This window comes from Malaya genurostris, chromosome 1 (assembly GCF_030247185.1).
Source record: "Malaya genurostris strain Urasoe2022 chromosome 1, Malgen_1.1, whole genome shotgun sequence".
Classification (NCBI taxonomy): Eukaryota; Metazoa; Arthropoda; class Insecta; order Diptera; family Culicidae; genus Malaya; species Malaya genurostris.
The window spans coordinates 46,170,748-46,194,033 of record NC_080570.1 but is presented as its reverse complement, the minus strand read 5'-3'; the positions used below and the strand labels follow the sequence as shown (position 1 = coordinate 46,194,033).

The 23,286-nt window shown below is 36.7% G+C and overlaps 2 protein-coding genes across 3 annotated transcripts in view; both read left to right on the top strand.

The window, feature by feature from the left end:
* LOC131438680 (uncharacterized) overlaps positions 1–23,286 on the top strand; it is a 337,536-nt gene that overhangs the window by 260,618 nt on the left and 53,632 nt on the right. The window lies entirely within an intron of this gene.
* LOC131438698 (kelch repeat and BTB domain-containing protein 2-like) lies at positions 18,093–21,902 on the top strand. Of its 2 annotated transcripts, none has more exons than XM_058608888.1 (2): positions 18,093–20,161; positions 20,226–21,902. In XM_058608888.1, the coding sequence occupies exons 1-2, from the start codon at positions 19,380–19,382 to the stop codon at positions 20,503–20,505; spliced, it is 1,062 nt and encodes a 353-aa protein (XP_058464871.1). In that variant the 5' UTR covers positions 18,093–19,379; the 3' UTR covers positions 20,506–21,902. The 2 variants fall into 2 exon arrangements, with proteins under 2 accessions (XP_058464871.1, XP_058464861.1); XM_058608878.1 differs by having other exon boundaries at positions 18,093–20,164.

Sequence of the window (23,286 nt, the reverse complement as noted above, 5' to 3'; positions counted from 1 at the left end):
ATACTTCCGTTACCCTATGTTATTGTTAAAAATTGTTATTGTTATTGATTTTAACAAACAAAAGTGTTGGTTGAGATTAACTAATAGTTTTTAGTTAATTCCATCTAAAAAAATTGTAAGTTTAAAGCTAAAAACTGATTTTTCGAATTGAATTTGCTGTGAAATTGACAGGAGCGCACAAAAAAAGTATTTCTTATTTTTATCAAAATATTGATTGTAACAAACTAATCTACTGAGCAAAATTAACTATGTTGTATTGTAGTTTCAAGCAGCAATATTTGCTAAATCAAATTCTTTCGAGATTATTGCAATAAAAAAATTCCTTGTGTGAAATCCAAATTTGGTTATTTTTATAATTTTTCTCTGGTTGCGTTAGTTAGTGTATGTTAACAAAGCTCTAAAAATAAAAATCTGACCTTTATAAAGCACGCTATCAAATCTAGCGAATGACTAGTACAGGTAAAAATTGTTAATTAATTAATAAAGTTGAAACCCATCTACTACAACTATGTTGCTTTGATCTGTTGACTTTTGCACTGCGATGCAAAGGACATCGTAAATCATGATTTTTAAAACGAGTCTTCGAAGATACTTCTTCGACAACATATTTCTCAATATTATCCACGAAAATCACAAAAATCCAATTAAAAAAGCCTAGAAAAGAATGCGAAAATTTACTAATTAGAATCTATCAGACAGTAAACCTTCACTAAACTGATTATTTTACTTTCGATTTGCATATTTCAACAGATAAGTAATTTTAATAGTTCTTTTGTAAACATTTATAGCCCTTAAGAAGGCCGATTTGTAGAATGATCAAGATTGTTGTTCACTTTTCGGTGTTTTTTGCTAAAATGCAAACGACCAGCAGCTGGATGCCGCAATCGACCTTGTCTGAAGCGAAACTCGCACTGCGAACGTCCCACAATAGAGCTGTTTCTTGTGCGGATTGGTTCAAAACTGAAGCAATTTTTGTGAAAGGATTTCCGTTTTACGTGATTTCGTTTGCAGCTTGTTTTAAAAAATGAGCGATCCTAATAGCTCGCAAAATATTGAAATTTTTAATTTTGGTATTGAATATTCAGGTTTTCAGGAAGGCCCAATTGTGGATTTTTTTTCCGATATTGAACACCGTTCAATGTTTTTCTCGAACGCAAAGCGGTCAAATGCTGGCTTTATTGGATCATTTGGCACAGCGAACGGAGCACTAAAATGTTTATTCTCACTTCCGATTCGCATATTACAACAGATAAGTAGTTTTAATAGTTCTTTTGGGAACATTTATAGCTCTTAAATGGACTAATTTGTAGAATTTTTACGGTAGTTGTTTACTTTTCGGTGTGCAAAGAACAAGCATTTGAATGCCGATGTAATTGCCCTTGTTTGAAACGAAACTGCGAACAGTGCATAAAACAAGTCCGTCACGTAGCAGATAAGACTATTTGAGTCTGTACCTGGAACTGGATTCTGAACCTGAAATTATAAGAAAATGCACTTGTTTTACTTCCTACTCAGTTAATTGCGCAGGCTAGAATGAAAAAAAAAAATATTTCAAGTGTTAGCCTTTTATCAAAGACATCATATTAACAAGATATCCAGCTCTCACATTTCCCGATAAAATCATTGGCAACATCCTTTTTTGCGAGCATGTCGCCCTCAGGTGAGTCCGCATCAAATCTCATACATAGAAGTAGGGGAGAGAAATGTCAAATTCGTGCGCGCCAAAAAAAAGCAGGACTGCGCACCCTTACAATTGACATGATATGTTGAATGTGATGCCGTGCGATGGCGTTGCTGAACTGAAGATTGATTTCGCTCCAAGCTGACAGGGTCTGCTTTTATACAACCAGTAGATAACGCAGAAAGTACGAGTACGAGAAAGGTACACGGAAAATTAAAACTACCTATTATTTGACTTCATAATTTACTTAATTTTGAGTTGTTTTGAATCTTTTCTTTCATTTGTTCCTTCCATTGTTGTCAAAATACAAAAAGCAAAACCACCCAACAGCGAGAGTTTCGTTCAATAAGCTAAAATTAAGTAAACCGTGTCAACCTGAAATTGAGTCAATGTGACTCAACTGTAGAGTAAATATAACTCATTCTTTTATTTTTGCACGTGCCTTGCGGAAACTACCTAGAGCCACTTCACCTAAAATTAGGTTATTGAATGTACTAAAAATTTGGTTGTTTTGCGGTTCCGTGTAAACACGCGTCATGAGTTTTCTTCTGTGACACTCGTTGTTACCAAACATTTCCGAAAACTTCAATTTTTAATTATTTGGGATCATGTCATACAACTGAAAAATGTTATCATGAGTTTAAGATTATATTTTCGATTGCATGTAATAAAAATTATGTTTATATGTTGGATGTAACAAGGGATATTCATGATCAAAAAATTATCACTCTCTCAGAGGGTAAATTTTGAAAAGGCGCCCAATAGTAAGGTAAGTCGTTTTTACGACAAAAAAAAATTGGAGATCTTCAAATATGAGTATATCAATGGTTCCATCATCCGTACCAGAAGGTTTAACACACTAAGATTTATTTCCTTTGTTCGGTAATATTTTTGACGAGAAATTTCGGTAATCTATAGAAATAACCGATATTTCGGTACATGGGTTTTATTTTACAACAATTATGCAAATTTTCACCGAACGATCAGTTTAACGTAAATTTTCATAGCAGAATTCTGTATTAGATATACAATTGATACGGTAAACCTGAATAGTCGCCGAATACGGTAAAAATCATACTGTCCGTTTGGTAAAGTTATCTTCCAATAACCGAACTTCTGTGAAAACTGATTGTCATGAAACTAACTGTCAAACAGTTATTAAAATATGCAGTGAGTGTCTTTTTATTAACCAAACGAAAAAAATGTTGAAGGGTTCATCGAATGGATTGAGGTACAGGTGATGAAAGTTTTTAAGACATTAGAGCCACTAACAGCTTTTTGTTTACAGAAAATAATTTTGTATCACTTGTCCACTTGCTGCCAACACAAATCGTTCAAGGGTAATATTTGTTGGATTCGACGGATTGTGCAGTGTTTTGGAAGGCGCTCATAAATCCGGCCAGTCGGAACATCTGACACTTTTTAAATTTCTCGTAGAATAAAACCATTTTCTTCATTAGTTTTTGTGAATATGTGTTGTTTTTTGTAATCCGAAAATCCAGAATTTTAACCAAAGGAAAACAAACAAACAAAAATTACCGAACAATCTGTTAGATCCATTTGGTTTACAGTTTACGGTAATTGTTTGACAGTTCAGCAATTACCGAACGATCGGTAATCAATTCAGTTACCGAACTGAATACCGAACGTTCAGCTGTTGAAAATTCGGTAAAAAATGACCGAATACTGCGAAATTTTCGAAGTGTGTAGGTTTTCTTTATCCAGGTTGTTCAATATTTGATTGAACCGAAACAATATGAAGTGTATAAAACCATTTATAGAACGCACATTCGTGTGTACTGTAAGTTTTTAACCATTGACCAAATTACCTGGTTACACAAAATAGCACCGTAAATTATGATTCTATCGGTTAGAAACAAATAAATCAGGAATAAATTTCATTTCAGTTGGGAACGATGATCATGACGGGTAAATTGTTATGTAACACATAATTTATTGTTGTCATGAACCGCCCAGGTTCGCGCATTAGAGAAATTACTTTCCTATCTGGAAGCCAATTTGGCATGACTAATTTCAGGATCCCACAGGAGTGTAAATGTAATCCCATCTACGTTAAACAAGCTCGCTTATCCAGGAGTAGTTACGCAATTGCTCTATCGTTAGAGACTGTTCCCGATAACAATAGCACACACACTTGAAGCTTTTTACAGTTCCAATAAAGCATATACCGATCAGACATTATACCGACTGCCTAGTTAAGCTTCGCTTGTATATCGATAAAAAACGTTGAGAAACTTTGTTCCATTGTTCAGCGAGTGTAGCATAACGATGGAAAAGTTTGAAACGGCTACCGGTCAAATGGTACGTTACGTTACTGCCTTCAAAACGAACTCCGGAGAATCGCCGTGTTGAACTACAAGTTTGAATTTAAAAATTCTACGGAAACAAGTCATCCATTGGACGTGCTAAAGCTCCATATAATTTGCCAGGCGGATGCGGAAATTGGTGCAACGAACCTTAGTTTGATATCATGATACAGGTAGTTAATTGCATTTTCCTCTTAAACATGAAGGCGATGGGTAAATTGATTTACCGGTACAGTGAAAATGGGGACTGAGAAAAAAATCACTAGGAAGGCGTCAAAACGGTGGGAAAAAGTAACACTTGTTCTTGTGATGTTTCTTCACTAGATTTACTTCTATGTAGAATCGGAACATATGAGCAAATCTTCAGACTAGATGCCAAACCATTTGTGTAGTAGGTAAGCACTTTGTTTGGGTACATCTGATGTTTTTTTTTTGTCTTTCTGAGTTCTTTTATTCTCCGAGGAAACAGTAGAGTTGCGTACACTTCAAATACCGTTTTGTGCATCCATCCAGTGTGCTCCACCGGAAATGAGCCACTAGGATGCTGTTGATGGATGCCGAGACTGGAGTGAGAACGGTTTCAAAACGAGGCCGCCATTCATCTCGGAGCCCGAAAGTGCGACAGACGGCAGAAATTGAATATAGAATGTATATGCAAATATTTGCTTTGGCATGTAGCGGCCGAAGCGTGCATTAGTACCCGGTGCCGCCGGCAGAGTGTACATAGTTGGTAAGCTCCATCCGGGCAGGATGGCTTGGTATTCCAGTTCATTGGATGCTGGGAGCATTTAGCAGAAAACGTTCGAGACAGAACGGGACAGGGCGGCGAAGAAAGTTTGCTACCAAGCGAGCGCATAATCACGCAATGAAGTTTAGTGCGTTAACGGTGATGGCGTGATATCATGCCAGGATCGCAAACGTTTGTGCTCCGGGAAACTTTCGGCTGTTGGCTGCTGGCTGCTGAAAGACTAGCAGCACGGCTGGGGCAATTAATTATTCTTCTCACAAGGGGATTCACTGCCGGCACAAATTGAGTTGTCGGAAGTGATGCAGCACGGGACCGAGTGGTCGGAGAATTTATTTGTTTGTTTCTGCTGAGTTTATTTCTTTTGTGAATTTAGTTAGTGGTACTGAGTATCATTCCATGTTTTTCGAATGAGTTACTTTATAAGGGACGAATTGTACAGTGCTCGGTTCGTTCTGTACGCCCTAATTTGGCATGAAGTACGTTACTCATTAAAGTAGGCCGACCGATTACGTCAGACGTATCACCGAAAGAAAGTAGAATACACTTTAATTGCAAATTTTAGTGAAATGGTGCTATGCAACAACAAATTTTGGTACACATTAGTGGATAATAAAACCTATGACGGATATGGTGATTGGTCCCTATTTTTTCCCAAGACGATGAAGGAACAACGAAAACTGTTAATGGCGATCGTTATCGAGCCACGATGAATGATTTTGTGATGCCCATTGTTCGTGAGAATAGTTTTAATGGCTACTTGTTTCAACAGGACGGTACAACATGCCATACAGCTCGACTAATAATCGATTTGTTACGGCCATTGTTCCCCGGACGAGTCATATCGAAAAACGATGATTTTAACTGGCCTCCAAGATCACCCTATTCGACGCCAACAGACTTTTTTGTGGGGCTATTTGAAATCCAAAGTATACGCTGATAAACCAAGAACCAACTCAAAGATAACATACGACGTGTAATCGCCGTAATATATCTCCTTGAACCAACATAATTTATAATCGAAATGAAAACAAAAATGTTTTTGCCTTTTTTTATAGAAAGGTTTTAGAAACCGACTTTTGAACGGAGTCTCGGAGACCCATAGTGTTATATACCATTCGACGAGATCGGAAAATGTGTGTATGTGTGTGTGTGTGCTTTTCGAATATATTTATACGCGCTCAATTTTCTCAGAGATGGCTGAACCGATTTGAACAAACATATGCTCTTTTAAAGCTACTGTCAGGCCATTGATCAAGTTCGAAGACCAAATGGCTGTGACTTTTGGTTCCGGATATATAATGGTATAAGTGACGTAACCGACAAAACACGTTGTTTTTTATCGCTCTTATGTATATAACGGTGTCAATATTTTGGGCTTACGTGAAATTTCCGAAATCGAGATTTTTTTTTGATGCCGAAAATCTTAAAATTGCATGAAACGTCAAGATTTAGTGTCATCTCAAAAAAATTTTTTTAGAAGAAATCGACTTTCTGGGATTTTGATATTTTTACTAAGTCCCAGAAAGTCGATATTTTAGAAACAAAATTTTTTTCGAGATGACACTAAATCTCGACGTTTCATGCAGTTCTAAGACTTTTGGCATAAAAAATGGTGATTTTTCAAGATATATGAAAATTCCACTAAATGGACTAAGAAGGGTTTTTGCCTTTCTCTATAGAAAGGTATAAGAATTGCTGGAAAAACCGACTTTCGAACTGAGCCTCGGAGACCCATAGTATTATATACCATTCGACTCAGTTCGACGAGATCGGAAAATGTCTGTGTATGTATGTGTGTGTGCACTTTTCGAAGATATTTATACGCGTTCAATTTTCTCAGAGATGGCTGAACCGATTTGAACTAACTTATGCTCGTTTGAAAGCTACTGTCGGACCATTGATCAAGTTCAAAGATCAAACGGTTGTGACTTTTTGTTCCGGAGATATAATGGTATAAGTGACGTAACCGACAAAACACGTTGATTTTTACCGCTCTTATACATATAAGGGTGCCAATATTTTGGGATCACTTCTAATTTCGTAAAGCCCTAGCGCTGAAAAGTTTAAGCACCTCGAAAAATATCCTCATGCAAAATTTGAGGTAAATCGGACATGCGTAAGAGGTGCTGCCCGTCGGTTAAAGTTTGAAAATTTTCGATCTTGAAAAAGCACCATAGGGGGGAGTACATGAAATTTCCAAAATCGAAAATTTTTTTTGATGCCGAAACTCTTAAAACTGCATGAAAATCCGAGATTTAATGTCATCTAAAAAAAATATTATTTTTTTAATCAACTTTGTGGGACTTAGAAAAATTTTCATATTTTTTCTAAGTCCCAAAAAGTCGATTTTTTCAAAAAAAATTTTTTTCGAGATGACACTAAATCTCGACGTTTCATGCAATTCTAAGCCTTTTGGCATCAAAATTTTTTTTTCGATTTCGAAAATTTCATGTACTCCCCCCTATGGTGATTTTTCAAGATATATGAAAATTCCACTAAGTGGACTAAGAAGGCTGTTTTTAGATTAGCATCACTGATTACAAATAGGCAACGCAAATGTCAAGCACTGGTTTGGAAAAATGATGCTGACTGTGTGACATAAACACTGAAGCATGCATTTGTGAACTACTCGAATCAATCTGAATCAATTGGTGTCAAAATTAGTATCCAAAATTATTTAATAAAAGTATAAAACATATTTTCATGAGATTGTTATGAAAGAAGAGAAAGGCATTATCACACCACTAGGTGGATTAAGAAGGGTTTTTTAGATTAGCATCACTCTTCTCATACAAATAGGTAACGCAAATGTCGAGCACTAGTTTGGAAAAATGATGCTGAATGTGTAACACAAACACTGAAGCATGCTTTTGTGAACTACTCGAATCAATCTGAATGGTGTCAAAATAAGTATCCGAAATTATTTAATAAAAGTATGAAATATATTTTCATGAGACTATTATGAAAGAAGAGAAAGGCATTATCACACCACTTGGTGGATTAAGAAGGTTTTTTTTTCATATATTTTGTTCAAATATTAAATATGCCCGCTGTTGGATAGTTTTTCTCTTTGTGTTCTGACAACAAAGGAGAGTTCGAATAAAAGAAAAGATTTAAAACAACTCAAAGCTAAGAAAACCGAAGTCAAATTGGTAGTCTTTTTGCCTTTCTCATATAGAAAGGCTATGCAATCACTGTGAAAACCGACTTTTGAACGAAGGCCCAGAGGGCCGAGTGTCATATATCATTCGACTCAATGCGTCGAGATCACAAAATGTCTGGGTGTGTATGTTTGTATGTGTGTATGTGACAAATAATGTAACGCGATTTTCACAAACTTAGATTCAAACGAAAGGTCTTATGGTACCATAGATCGCTATTGAATTTTACCCCGATCTGATTTCTGGTTCCGGAATTACAAGGCAATATGTGCAAATCTATAAGAAAACGCGCACCTTATTTTCTCGGAAATTTCTTAACTGATTTTTACAAACTAAGATGCAAATGAAAGGTCTTGAAATTCTTTAAAATGTCCCAGAAAAGTTGATACAGATCCGACTTTCGGTTCCGGTATTACAGCACGATAAGTGCAAAATTTTCAATTTCATAAGTATTTTTGCATTTCTCATATAGAAAGGCAATGCAACTGAAAAACCTACTTTTCAACCGAGGTCCGGAGGCCGAATGTCATATTCCATTCGACTCAGCTCGACGAACTGAGCAAATGTCTGTGTGTGTATGTATGAGTGTATGTAACAAAAATGTGCACTCGATTTTCTCGAAGATGGCTGGACCGTTTTTCACCAACTTAGATTCAAATGAAAAGCCTATTGTTTCCATATGTTGCAATTGAATTTTACCCGGATCGAACTTCCGGTTCGGGAGCAACGGGATAAAATGTGCAAAAAAGAAGAAAAATTGAGCTCGATTTTATCAGAGACCGCTCAACTTAGATTCAAATTAAGGCCTTATAGTTTCATAGCGTGCTATTAAATGTCATCTGGGATCGACTTCTGGTTCTGGGATCGACTGATAGGTATAAAAATTCTATTTTCAGGGGCGTGTTTTTATACACATGACACAGAAAAATTCAATCAAATACATTCGTATAGTCGTATTGGACAAATTCGGTTAGTTGATGACCAAATACATTGATCTCGGGTACACCTGATCTTCGTTTCAGTTTTTTTTTCCGGAAGTATAAAAAAAAGTAATCGTGTACTCCAAACCGGAAATCACTCTTATTTATTAGAAGTGGATGAACCGATTTTTACAAACTCAGATTCAAATGAAAGGTTTTGTAGTCCCATACCGAATTACTGAATATTGTTTGGATAGGACGTCCAGTTCCGGAGTTATGGGGTAAAATGTGCAAAAATAGAAATAAGCGTACTAATTTTTCTCAAAGATGGCGTGACCGATTTTTACAAACTAAAATTTAAGTGAATGGTCTTATGATTTTATACAAAACATCTGAATTTCATCTGGATCCGACTTTCGGTCTCGTAATTATAGGGTAAAGTGTGTTAGAAATTTCATACCATCACTTAAAGGAGGGAAACAAAGAAGAATCGAAGAAAACTATTTCGAAGGATACCACAGTATTATATATGATAGAATGATTGATATGGAAAAGGCATAATTACACCACTAGGTGCATTGAAAAAGGTTATCCTGTGTAGATTTGCTTACACGGTAAAAGTAGTTGTAACTTTATACCACAGAAAGAAATTTTTTCATCCCTTTTTAGAAAAGATCAAGGCGAATGTAGTAATTCTTTTTCACCAGAAACCTTTCCGGAAACTTTCTCGGAAACACACAAATTCCTTCCAAAGCAAACCAATGTAAAAAAGAGCACCGGTGTGGGACTGTCATTTACATCGGCTCTTCGCTGTTTCGCAAGGACAGCAGCTTGCACCTGAAATGACCATCATACCTCAATATGAAAAATGATCAAATGCGAGGGAGTGAGGGCTGTAACCGCAGAATTTGTGATGGCCGTGGGACAACGCACCATGGAATATAGGCCCAAAGAAAGGGAGAAAAGATGCTTCCTGTGCGATAATAAAGTGATTTACGGCGGTCGTACCTTCGGGAGCTGTGATGCGAAAGAATGATTCGCCCGAGAAAAGTGGAAACAAATTTGATTATGCTATTGAAGCGAGAACCTAGCCAAAGGCATTGCGCTACCGGAATTTCGACCTTGATATAATTAATTATCCAAAGCGAAGTGCGGTTGCTTCACCTTAGATTGCTCAGCACTTGGGTCACTTTGCTTTGGAATGTTAAAACGAGCGTCCTGGTATGGTGATGCATATGGAACTGGTTGCATAACCACAGCACCAGGTGTGACCGGAAAAGAATCTTCGTTTGTGTAGAATCGTTAAGCCGTACATCATAATTTAGTAGCGAGTCTTTTGTTCCCACATATGACAAAAAATTGGTGGATAACGGATCTTTGAGCAATTTTCAAAATAATTTCGCCAGAACTCTCTAACAATTTATCTATACAACAAAGACCTTAGTGACAATTGCGTTAACTTCGGTCGTCCTGCTTTGATACCAAATAAGGTAATGTAGATCCCCGAGTTTAGGCAAACAATGCGAGGAAACCTGGTTGTATGTGAGTTAACTGAGTGCTTGGTGTTATCAGCGTCCTATTCTATTCCGAGCAACCAGTGTTTAATCATCTTAGTTTATTTTGTGGAACAGATAATGCAATTGACCTTCTTTGGCGAACTGCATCCTTGAGTGATGCTATCCGCTGGCAGTATTTGAGATCTACTTGTACAGTAACACAGCTTCTGAAAGGGTCCCAACTGCGTATCCATCAAGATCCGCAGTCTGCCAGTGCAGTATCGGAATTAACCGAAGCAAATAACACTAAACTAGAGCACTTCCAGTGGTACGGAAACTGAACTAATGGGAAATTACTGTCTATTAATTTGATTTTCGTATATCTACACACATACACGTGAAAAGGGATTCAACGGAGCGTTTTGTGGTTTTGCATGTTTCTGGTGCACTGACCGTATAATCCCGGATTGTGCTCCAGGAACTGGTGCCAATGAATGGTTTTACTGATGGGCTCTCCACATGGGAGATCGAATAATAGCGGTTGGCCGTAGTCCAGAAGCGGATCCACTGGACACGGAGAGAAAAAAATAATCTACATTTTCAGATCTCTGCGTGTGCTTTGGTTGTATCGTACAAAAACATCCTTTCTATGTACCAGCAATCATTTTCGGAATATTTTCACGGTGCTTATCATACACACACAGTAGCGGTTTACCAAACACTATTTACACCATTCATACACCTATTTACTGCTTGGTAGATTTATATTAAAATGAGTACAGTGCCATGACCCTTGCACTTTTTTGCGTGTGTGTGATCTAACGTGTTGTTTCACTACTAGAGGCGTTCGTGTGCGATAATGATGTTCGCAAATTTTATCTGTCAAAATTCCAGGAAACACGAATTTCCTTTTAAATAATGATTTAGTTAGCGTCAATGATATTTACAATTACGGTTTCACAGTGAATCGTTGATCGTTTTCAAATGATTTCATTAGTGTCGACCTTAATAAAATGTCAATTATACGACCGTACTGATTCGCAAATGAAACCAAATATGCGATATTCAGATGAGTTACAGCTCTTGGAATCCGTTTTATTAATTCTTCTATCAATTTTGAAACAAGCAATTCAAAGCTTGATTCAAAATTGATAAAAAAAACTTCAATTTTGCAATGGTGATAATTTTCAGATTTAGATTTTGATAATTTCAAATTTCATCCCATATTTTCAAATATTTAGGATAGTTTTAAATTATACGTTTGATGACAACACGTGAAACTCCAGTAAATTGAAAAACTCATCCGAATATTCTCTAAATAAATGGTATATGTCAAAAGACTCACCATTAGGCTATCTTGCGATGGCTACGCTGATTAGATTCTTCAATTGGACGAATGAGTTCTATCAATTTTTACGCAATTGTTTTGAACAAGGATGGCTTTTATCGTAAACGCTCACTAGCAACTCTTCACACGATTCAATCAGTGCCATCAAGGAGAGACGGATATCATCGCAGCAACAAAAAATCGGCATGGTTCATTTAAAACAGAATAGACACCAGTGCGAGAGTGAATTTCTCTGGATGAACTGTCTGAGAGTCAAAGGTTAGCTCGCTGCTAACAAGCAACAAACGGTCGCATGGGCATGTATGGGCAGTGGATAATTGCGATAGCATCATTTTACTGTTGCCGCTTATTCTAACTATGTGCATATAACCTTTTTATAAGTTGTTTCTATGAAAATGTCTATGAAATGTACACAAGGGTTTTGAAATATTGCAACCTAGTATGAGAATCATCGAGTCGAATCATCGATTCGATTTTCTGCGATAATTGCGTCAATTGTCAACTTGCGATTCTCTCTTGAAAAATTCCACACAGCACCGTTCATTAACAGACAGTAATTTTTAAGGGCAGTGAAATACTTAGAGTATGAAGTGGACAGAAGAAATGTAGAAAAATTCTTTCGCTGTTCATGCATTGAGAGACTCGAGTTCTTGTAGCATCTTCTACTGGATTGAGAATGTTGTATACAATATTGCTAAATATCAAGCAGCTTCTGTCAAATTTTCGGCAATTACCAACACTGGTTTTGAATGCGAGATACTTGTTAAGCAATCGAAATCTTTTAGTGTTTGGGTTTTCAACGGTTGGACTACACAGATGTAGAGTAGAAAAGCATACTTTGATTACACCCAAATTGGAGCGAGTATAGTCGGTGCTAAATGCTACTTGAAACACTTTAAGAAGAGCTTCGGCGTAACAACACACAACATTGACGACGTGACATGGAAACATAGCAAATTTACAGTACCTATAATAGATAGACTGAAAAGTCCCGGGCCCAACAAAGAGAACACGATTTTTTTGGCTCAAAATTAACTTTTTTCATCAACGTTATATCCATCAAGAGCAACGCAATCATTCTAGCGCCGCTCTAACAGTTCAATACCGCTTTTGTAGAACGACTTTTGCCTCGAAAAAGGCCTCCGTTTCAGCGATAACCTCTTCATTCGTGCGAAATTTCTTACCGGCGAGCCTTTTTTTAGGTCTGCGAACAGCCAGAAGATGTGATGAATCCATGTTTCATCCATTGTCACATATCGATGCAAAAATTCCGGTTTGTTCAACACGTTCTCGTTTTTGGTCAACACTGAGCAAACGCGGCACCTACTTTGCACAGAGCTTTCTCATAGCCAAATGCTCATGAAACACGTTCTTTTGATGTCTTTACGATGTCAGGTAACTCACACTTTCCGATAATTAAAAACGATTTTGTGGATTTTTTATGTTTTCTGGAGTTATCGCCTTATTTGGACGACCACTGTGTTCTGCATCATCGGTGTCTCTACGACCACGTTTGAAGTCAGTAAACCAACGTTTTATTATTATTATTGATGGAACGGAGTCGCCATAACACTTTTCGAGTCATTGCTTCTCTGGAACGGTATTTTTTTCATCAAAAAGCAGTGTAAAATTAAAACACGTAAATGTTTGTGATCCATTGTTCTGAAAATAAAAAAAAGTAGCGTCACTCTTAGCACAATAACTCACAAGTTAATGAATATAATATCATTACCAGCTGTCTTTTAAAGGTTAGTATTAACAAGGATCAGCCCCATGGGGTTGTTCGAGCCATTGATGTGAAACAAGGCAATCAAAATTTCTAATGATCTACAATCAAACAGTTCAATCAAACGTCACACTTTTGAATCTGCCATTGCACGAGAGTCTGCTTAGATTGATCTTGATTAGGAACCAAAACTGAACATTGTTTGTTTTATAGCCGACGAAATTACACCAATATCCCAAATGTATGCAATTATATCTTTGATCATACCTGCGATACGATTTTGATATGTATGCTTCTTTTCGCCAAGCTTGTGTTCAAGTTTTGTATGCAAGCAGTTATTTTTATAGCGTTAAGTTTCTCTACCATTCTGCGATTTCGGTTGAAGCGATAAACTTTTTCTCATTATCAATCTAGTTCATCTTATAAAGGGTGATTTTTTAAGAGCTTGAGAACTTTTTTAAACAATAAAACGCATAAAATTTGCAAAATCTCATCGGTTCTTTATTTTAAACGTTAGATTGGTACATGACATTTACTTTTTGAAGATAATTTCATTTAAATGTTGACCGCGGCTGCGTCTTAGGTGGTCCATTCGGAAAGTCCAATTTTGGGCAACTTTTTCGAGCATTTCGGCCGGAATAGCCCGAATTTCTTCGGAAATGTTGTCTTCCAAAGCTGGAATAGTTACTGGCTTATTTCTGTAGACTTTAGACTTGACGTAGCCCCACAAAAAATAGTCTAAAGGCGTCAAATCGCATGATCTTGGTGGCCAACTTACCGGTCCATTTCTTGAGATGAATTGTTCTCCGAAGTTTTCCCTCAAAATGGCCATAGAATCGCGAGCTGTGTGGCATGTAGCGCCATCTTGTTGAAACCACATGTCAACCAAGTTCAGTTCTTCCATTTTTGGCAACAAAAAGTTTGTTAGCATCGAACGATAGCGATCGCCATTCACTGTAACGTTGCGTCCAACAGCATCTTTGAAAAAATACGGTCCAATGATTCCACCAGCGTACAAACCACACCAAACAGTGCATTTTTCGGGATGCATGGGCAGTTCTTGAACGGCTTCTGGTTGCTCTTCACTCCAAATGCGGCAATTTTGCTTATTTACGTAGCCATTCAACCAGAAATGAGCCTCATCGCTGAACAAAATTTGTCGATAAAAAAGCGGATTTTCGGAATGGACCACCTAAGACGCAGCCGCGGTCAACATTTAAATGAAATTATCTTCAAAAAGTAAATGTCATGTACCAATCTAACGTTTAAAATAAAGAACCGATGAGATTTTGCAAATTTTATGCGTTTTATTGTTTAAAAAAGTTCTCAAGCTCTTAAAAAATCACCCTTTATAAGATAGAACTTAATCGAACTCAAAATTTATCCTGGAGTAGTTGTCGATTTCTCAGGCGAAACGACATAACATGGAATTTCATTCGAGCTTGCATGACACAAGATCAGAGCATACCAATTAAAGCTTCAAATCGTTTTATGGAACTTTTTGTCTTGCTGTCTAGCAACAATCTACCTCTAGCATGATACGCGTAGGACTGAAACGTTAACTATAATTTCGCTTCTATTTATAAATTCGCGTGCTTCCTACAGTTTTGCTGCGATGCTTTTTAGCTGGCAAAATACGACACTTCTCGCTACTAATCAAAATTTCAATCATTTATAATTGAAAGTACGTGGTTTGATACATACAAATCGAATCTTAGAAATATTTCCAATCACATAATGAAATAATATTAATAATTGATACAAAATATACTGAGCTGTAAGTGTTTAAAACCTGACCATAATTCTACGTATATAGAAAATAAAGATGTGTTCCACATCAAAAAGGGTGACTGCCAGAGCTAATAAAAGTCATTTTCATTGACTAAAAATAATTATTGTCACTCTCAGCTTCGCTTGCAAACTATGAGAACGAAAGCCATGTCCAGTCAATGACATAAGCGGGACAAATTTCAAAATTGTGTTTTATCTTTCATTTGCCCTTTCAGTCATTTGCAGTTTTCAGTGAAATGACGAAGCTGTGAGAATTGAAAATAACAGAAAATGGTTTCACAATAACTTTTACCTGTTGGTGCTCGAATTTGTAGTAGTTTTGATTTCCAAAGAGGATCTGGGATGTAATTACTTCGATTTGCCATATTTTAGTTACTTTTTATAGCCATCGATGAAAGAATGAGAATTGAAGTTCTGCTGATGCTCCCTGATGAAGACGTTAGTTTGGTTTTTTCTCATTATCAATCTAGTTCATCTTATATAAGATAGAACTTAATCGTACTCAAAATTTATCCTGGAGTAGTTGTCGATGTCATAGAGGACGTAACGTTGGCAATTATACTCTCTCATTTTTTCGATGAAACGAACATGCTTCGTCTCTCTTCGTTTGTTCTGGTGTTGGTCATTTACGAATGAGACAGTAAAACATTGAAAATGAGACTGTTGGAATGGTTTCTTTCATTGAGAATGCGTGACAATTTCAAGCTCTGGTGACTGCAATAGAACTAAATAAATTTGGCTCAAAACTGTTTCAATTTGTGAGTTATGTTAGTTACTGGTCAAACGAACCGATTTGAGCTATGGTGGTTCCCAGGAACCGGGGTTCCGAAAATAGCGGTAAAAAACGGAGCTGAAATTGAAGCGAACTGAACCGTCTGATGGATTGAGGACATTTGCAGTTTCAGCAAGTAATAATCCAAATATATTGTATATTAATATGCATCACTTTTGCGATTCACACGATGGACATCACAGTAACTATGCGGTGGCAAAAAAGGTTACTAATACACTACAAACACATGACAGCTTTTCCAACCAGTACACTGAATCAAAAAACCCTAAATATATAAAACATTTCATCATATGCACTGTACGAAAAAAATAAGCTGTAAATACGGCTTAAAATACAATCATTTACTAATTCGAGAGAGCATTGTTAAATCAAAAACCACTTTTAATATAAGTTTATGTGAAATTTTTTTTCAATCTATTTAAAGCTCTAAATGTTAACACAAAACGAAACGAATTAGTCATACTGCTAATTCCAGAGCCCGCCAACAGTATTCTAATTCTACAAATAACTTTGAACGGTTAGTTATTTTAATTGTTGTATTGTTTATACTACCCATATTCGCATATCAGTCCCATATCGATTTTCGCCATTTTTGAGTTAGCTTGAGGAATGAAATCTATCCTCAATATACTCTCAGAAATTGCAACAAAAGTTGAGGGTTTGTTCAGTAAAATGTGAAAAAATATCAACTTATGACTGGCCCATATGAAAAGTATCAGTCCCATTCAGTGCAAACTTGTTGCAATATTGGAATAGCAAAGTTTTATTACCGATATTTCATGTAATAATACCATGATTCAGCATTAGGAAGCACAATAAATTAAAAAAAAAACGGAAATAAAATTTTGAACCTCTTTTTCTGGACATACCGATTTTCCATATACTTAAAATAAAAGATAGTTCCCATCTCTAAGTGAACATCATGCTCAATTACCCATATTATCAGATCCGAATGGATTCCGAATCGGCGAGAAGTTTTCATTCGGAATTCCATGTCGAATGTGGAATTTCCGAATCAATTCCAACTCCAGTGTAACAACCGATTCAGAATGAATTTCGTTTCCAACCGGTTGATTCGGAAATCTGTCGGAATTGAGTGAGAAGAGGCGGACTGTCAATTCGTCTTCTTCTTATTCTTCTTCTTTTCCGATTTTGCACGTTTTCGTGCTGATTTTCAGTTTATTTTTAAATGAAAACATTACATAACCAAATATACAAATTTAAATCTTCATGTTTTTCGGATATACAAAACTAGTAAATAACCAGTTCTTCTTAAAATTCCAACATAAGCTGTTGAAATTCACTGGAAATTAACAAAACGGCCTACCTTAGTTAGCATCATCCATTCCTCTAGCTGGAGTGTAGTGAAATGGCTTAAGGCGCCTAAATTTTACACTAACACATTCATAAAATGAGCGAATATTCAATGACATTTATAATGTCACTGTCAATCGGGTTGATCGAGCAGCCAACTCAGGCGAAAATTCTAGCACTAAACTTATCGAATTCATTGCTCATTCCGTCATTTCGATAATGTGGGGAAATGTTGGAAGTTTCGTTAGCTGCACATTGTATTTGACAGCTCGTTTGCTCGAGTGGCACGAAGCTGTCATCACTCTAGTCACATCGCAGTTTGTCGTCGGTTTTGGCTAACCGCCAGTGAAAATTACTCGTACACTAGGGGGACGACAGATCCGGATAATGCCAAGAAAAACTTGAAAAGTCAATGGAAACTAAGCATATTGCATTTATCCTCATTAATACATCTAACCATTCAAAAGCGCATCCAACCGTTGATAAGAAAGTCAAAGCACATGCGATCTCTAATAAAGTATTCTTTGTATTTCATGACATTGAACGAGTTGTCAACACAACGCAACTTATCAAGAAAATAAATTGCTGGATAAGAAAATACGTTTTGTGGTGCATTGAATAGTAAAAAATTTCATGAATTTGATTATATGGCTTGTCAGGCGCGTATACAGGGGGGTGTTTTAGGGGTTCAAACCCCCTCCGAAACTCAAAAAGTATGATATTATGTAAACTCTTTTTTTCAAATAAGTAAAAAATAAAATGAATAATTTTCAACAAACGACTCCACAATAAAAAAATTTCAAATAATTATATAAAAAGTCCCATTTGTATGGAAATTGATCAACATGTTCTGAAACACCCCCCGAAATTTTTTTCTGGGTACGCGCCTGTGGCTTGTTATAAACTATAGACATGAACGCGGGACTGTGTTTGAGATTTTTAAGTAGGATTTTGAAATGCGGTAGTTACAGTTCGATAAAAAAAAATCAAACTATGTATAAACACAACTACTCGAAAATAAATTGTTATTGGTTTCGTATTAGTAAAATCGCTAAATTTCGCGAGAATTTTAGACGTATTGAACATCATCTCTACAGCAGGTTAATATACATAAATCGAGACGCCAGGACTAAAGCTCATGCATGAAATAAGTCTTTACGCATAGCTGTAGAGTACCACATCAGCAATCTTTCACAACTAATTTCTGCAATGAATATTGAAACGTAAAAGTAGTAGTTTTACACAATAAAAACATTTGTATTGAATACAATTACAATTACAATTGAGAGAGTATGGAACTGTTTGAAGGTGGACATATTAACTTTAGCGAGCATATTTTCCACCGTATATTTATCCAGATGGTCCTCTTCGCGTTGTCTGAATCAACAGAACTTAAATTCGATTGTGCTAACTGTGATGTTTGTTCAGAAGATCATCAGATAGCTTCGCGTCGAGCTTATAGCTGGTTTGATAGCGATCGCCTTCTTGGCTGAAAATAAATTTTAGCAGATAATCTCGGAAGTATTTATCACTCTATTATGTGATATTGTTCTCTACTTTCGACACAGAACTGTTTGAAATATGCATCCTCTATAATAAATCAATTAGGATCTCTTCCGGTCATCATTTTTCTAGTGACAATTCTGCAGCTTCTTAACACAAATATAGTTTTTTTTTGTTTCAATTATAGAGGCTTTAACATTAATGTCATTCGCCTCTTCGGGCCAGAAAAACTTTCTGACCCTATGTGCGGGGTTGGAACAAATATAGTTATCAACAACGTATCAATCACCAAGGTAATATTTTGAACCATCAAAAATCCAACAAAAGACGATCGATCCATAACCATCCGTTACTATGATCAGTAAAGATGAAAAAGTAGCTACAAGAATATGCACAACTGAAAAAGACGATTAATCCTTTTGGACCAGGAATGAACTTCTTGAATGTCGTCCCCCTCGCTCGTACAAGCTTATACTGGACACAGGCATCGCAGTAGTCGAGCCCAATAGCATCTTTGTCAACACTTCATTTTAGCGATCAATCGATTCAACAACATAGTTCATTTAACAGAATGTCCAACCAACATCATGATACCGACCGAACCTGTACCGGGGAACAACCGAAGCACTTGGAACTCATTGATCAGCGGCTGAAAAACTACAAGCACGCCGATATTCAAATCCACATCGGAAACACTTCGTTCGAATGCCATGCGTTGTTGTTGCAGTGTTTTTCGGAAGTGTTTGATGAGCTGGGCAACGTGCCGGATGTCACATTGCCGGAAGAAAAAGTCACTCCGGAAGCTTTCACGCTTATCTATCAATGGCTTCTGTCTACAAAGCCCGATGTACCACGAGACCATTTTATCGAGGTTTTCCGAGCTGCGGTGTTTTTGCGCATACATGCACTGTTAAATCAATGTTGGAATTGTTTGGGTGATACCGAAGCACTAATTGAGAACCGAGCCTTTCAGCTGTACACTGAAGCGATTTCATTCAATCAAACGGATATACAAAATATGATGCTGAAGAGAATATGCAAATTTTTCCTGCCCCTAGTTGCTTCCGATATTTTTACAAAATTGCCTGTGCAGGACGTTTGCATTCTGCTGAAGTCTAACTACATCGGTGTGTTCTCGGAAGCGGATGTTCTGTACGCTGCGTCCATTTGGTTATTAGACGACTGGAACAGTCGCAGTCAATATACCAGTGAGATTATTAAACTAATTCGTTTCCCTTTGATGAGTCGGCCTCTGTTGTCCTGCTTACTCGGTACGGATGACAACGAGCAAATCAATGGAATCTTGCAGCATGACGTAACGCATAATCTAATCATTCAGGCACTAGCTAACTCGTGGTAATCAAAGACAAAGTTTGGCAGAATCTGCTGTAATTTTTTGGCTTTTTTGGTGTTTCAGGAAAACATTTCCGAGCAAACGACCCGCCTCTTCCGGCTCAAATTCGGTCTACATTATCAAGCCTGCCAGTCGCGTTTGGTTGAAAGATCCGAAAATGAATTTGCCGAAAGATGAACTGACCGGCTACAGACCTTATCATCAAGAATGTGGGTTTGCAAGATTTCTTAAACGATTGGAACTCCTAGTGCAGAACCCGAACAGCTGGTGTCGCTGGCAAAAGATCGAGTCAGTTGCTGACAATGTGGAACCATTTTCGAACAACATCGATTACGAATACTAAACAATCTGAAAGAAGTAATTGGTTTCCTTTTTACAGCTCACTCTCGCCTTTGGGTTAACTGCGAAATCATTCCGTCTATAAAATTAATATAAAAGTCTGAAATATAATAAAACTGAACTTTATTAGCATTTTCGTGTGCTGCTTTTGCGATTTGATTTGCTTATCGTTGCATCTAAAAGTCACCATCTTGTTGTAATTCGACAGTTCCTAGATTTTTTTAGCTCGATGCACGGTTGTAAACGATTCTCTCAGCTCGACTGCGACATCTCGGTCGAAGAGGCCATTTGAAACAGTTATCCAATCTTTCAATTGTCCGCAGATCCAGTCCTCTTGGCTGCGGGAAAACATTCTCCGAACACTTTTATTACATCGATGACAGGGGTTCTCGCCAAATTCTATAATTTCGTCACCTGGGTCTGCGGGTAGTTCGGATTTTCGCGATGCTCGAGCGAAATGTTGACGCGTTGTTCCTCTTGCTTTAGATACAATTTTTACAACTGAAGGGAAATGTCAAATCAAACACACATCTTCAAATTGAAAAGTGCGCAGGTCTGAGCATAAAATTGTCACGCATTCTTAATGAAAGATTCCAATCCAATAGCCTTATATTCGACATTTAGAGGTTTCGTTTGGCACGTCTTTACTGTGTTAGTGACATGGCACTTCGGTTCCATTAAAAAGTGTTTTGCAAATAGCATTAACTTTACGTCTGCTTAGCGGTTCAAGTTGAACTGTATAAGTTTGCACTAAGCAGTTCAATTTGAACTGACGAGTCTAAGACGAAACGTGAAGAAAAGCTCATATTCGTATTTTTACTGTCTCATTCGTAAATGATCGCATCCAAGATAAACTAGGAGAGACGAAGCTTTTTCATATCTCATTGTAAAGAAAGAGAGTTTCAATATTAATGTCATTCTTCTACGACAAGACGAAACCAAAATAAAGTCTGCAGGGAGAATCAGTCGAACTTCAATTCTCATTCTTTCATCGATATAATGAAAATCTGTGTCGTTTGGCTTTAAAGAGAGTCTAAAATATGATAAATGGAAGTAATTACACCCCAGAACCTTTTTGGAAGCAGAAAATTACAATGGATACGAGCACCAACAAGTACAAATTATTGTAAATCGGTTTCGTTCATTATCGATTCTCAAAGCTTCGGTTGAATATCGACACTGCACAGTATACGAATTTCCCAGAAAACCGAAAATGACTGAAAGGGTAAATGAAAGAAAGAACACAATTTTGAAACTACTGTTCCGCTTATGTCGTTGACTAGACTTAGATATCGTTCCCATAATTTATAAACGGAGCTAATAGTGACATTTATTTCTCGTCATTTTCGTCTATTTTGAGTCAATGAAAACGACTCTTATTCGCTCTAGTGTAGGTTTTGTAAATCAACGATAGAAAAAGGCATCAAGATGAAGTTTAGGATTTTTTTTTATCGTAACACCCTACTTATCGTTTTCGTTCATAATGTGAAATACATTCGCATGAAGTAGATTCAAGATCGAAAATTTGTATAAAAACGTGCTTAATCCACCTATCAGTGAGATGATACCTTTTTTTATCAATTCGCATGTGTTTTTTCATGAATATTCTTCGGTTTTCATGACATTATTTTAATGACCGTCGTTTTAAGCTGCAATTTGACATTTTAATCACTCATTACTCTATCTAAAAAGGTTACAATCGATTAAACTTTTCATGATATGTCGAAGTGAGTTCCACTTTAGAATTTACGGTAATTTAAGGTACTTCCAGAGCCGGTATTCAGGAACCAGCATAACCCAAACCGATTCGTATGGCCATATGACGAATAAATTGCAATAGTTTTGAGTCCAACTTTCAAGCTTTTCGGGATTATCATCTTCTATATCGGTTTGAATTTTAAAAATTCATCCTCCTGTAATTCCAGAATCGGAAGTCAGCATTGAATAAAATTAATTAATTTTGTGTGGGACTATAAGTTTATTTTAATTTGAATTTTTTCTGAAATTCGATTTGGGTTTATTTGAGAAAACGATTGAGCTTTGAGAAACGATTCGATACTGGAGCCGGAATTCGAAAATCGGTTTAGCCGAAGTCAGACAAATTCACCTGATCAGTTTACATTGTTTAAAAATCAGTATAGACATCTTTGAGAAATCGTAGTACGAGTTAAATTGTTGGGTGCCTTCCGAATCGAAAACTGAATACCACTAAAACTAAAATAAGTTTATTTGGTTGTCGACTATTCAAATCAGCAAATCTTAGATGATTCTCAGATATCATTTGAATCTTAGATCGGTTCAGCCATCTACGAGGAAAATAAGTTACACAATTTTAATTTCGTTTCACATATCATCCTGTAGTTCCGGAACCAGAAGTCGGAACCAAACATAATTCAGGAACCTTGTTTAGGAGCATACGAATTTTCATATGAATCTGAGTTTGTAGAAAACGGTTGAGTCATCTTCGAAAATAAGGTAAAAAATTGAGTGAAATTATTTGTCACATACGCATTTGCTGATCTCGACGAACTGATTCAAATGGTATATGGGTGTTTTGTTCTTCCAGCATTTATTGCTGTAAGCAGTTTAAATCAATATAATTATGAAATTGTTCAGAATTCGGAAGTACTACCATCTTTCCAATATGTCATATTCGAACGATTATGTTGCCAAAAACGAACCGTGCTAAAATTGGTCCGAGGCAAAATGTCATGAAAAATAATGCTGTACACAGTCTTTTTGGTACTTAGAAACTATTGTATGTAACAGTATAAAAAATCGTGTT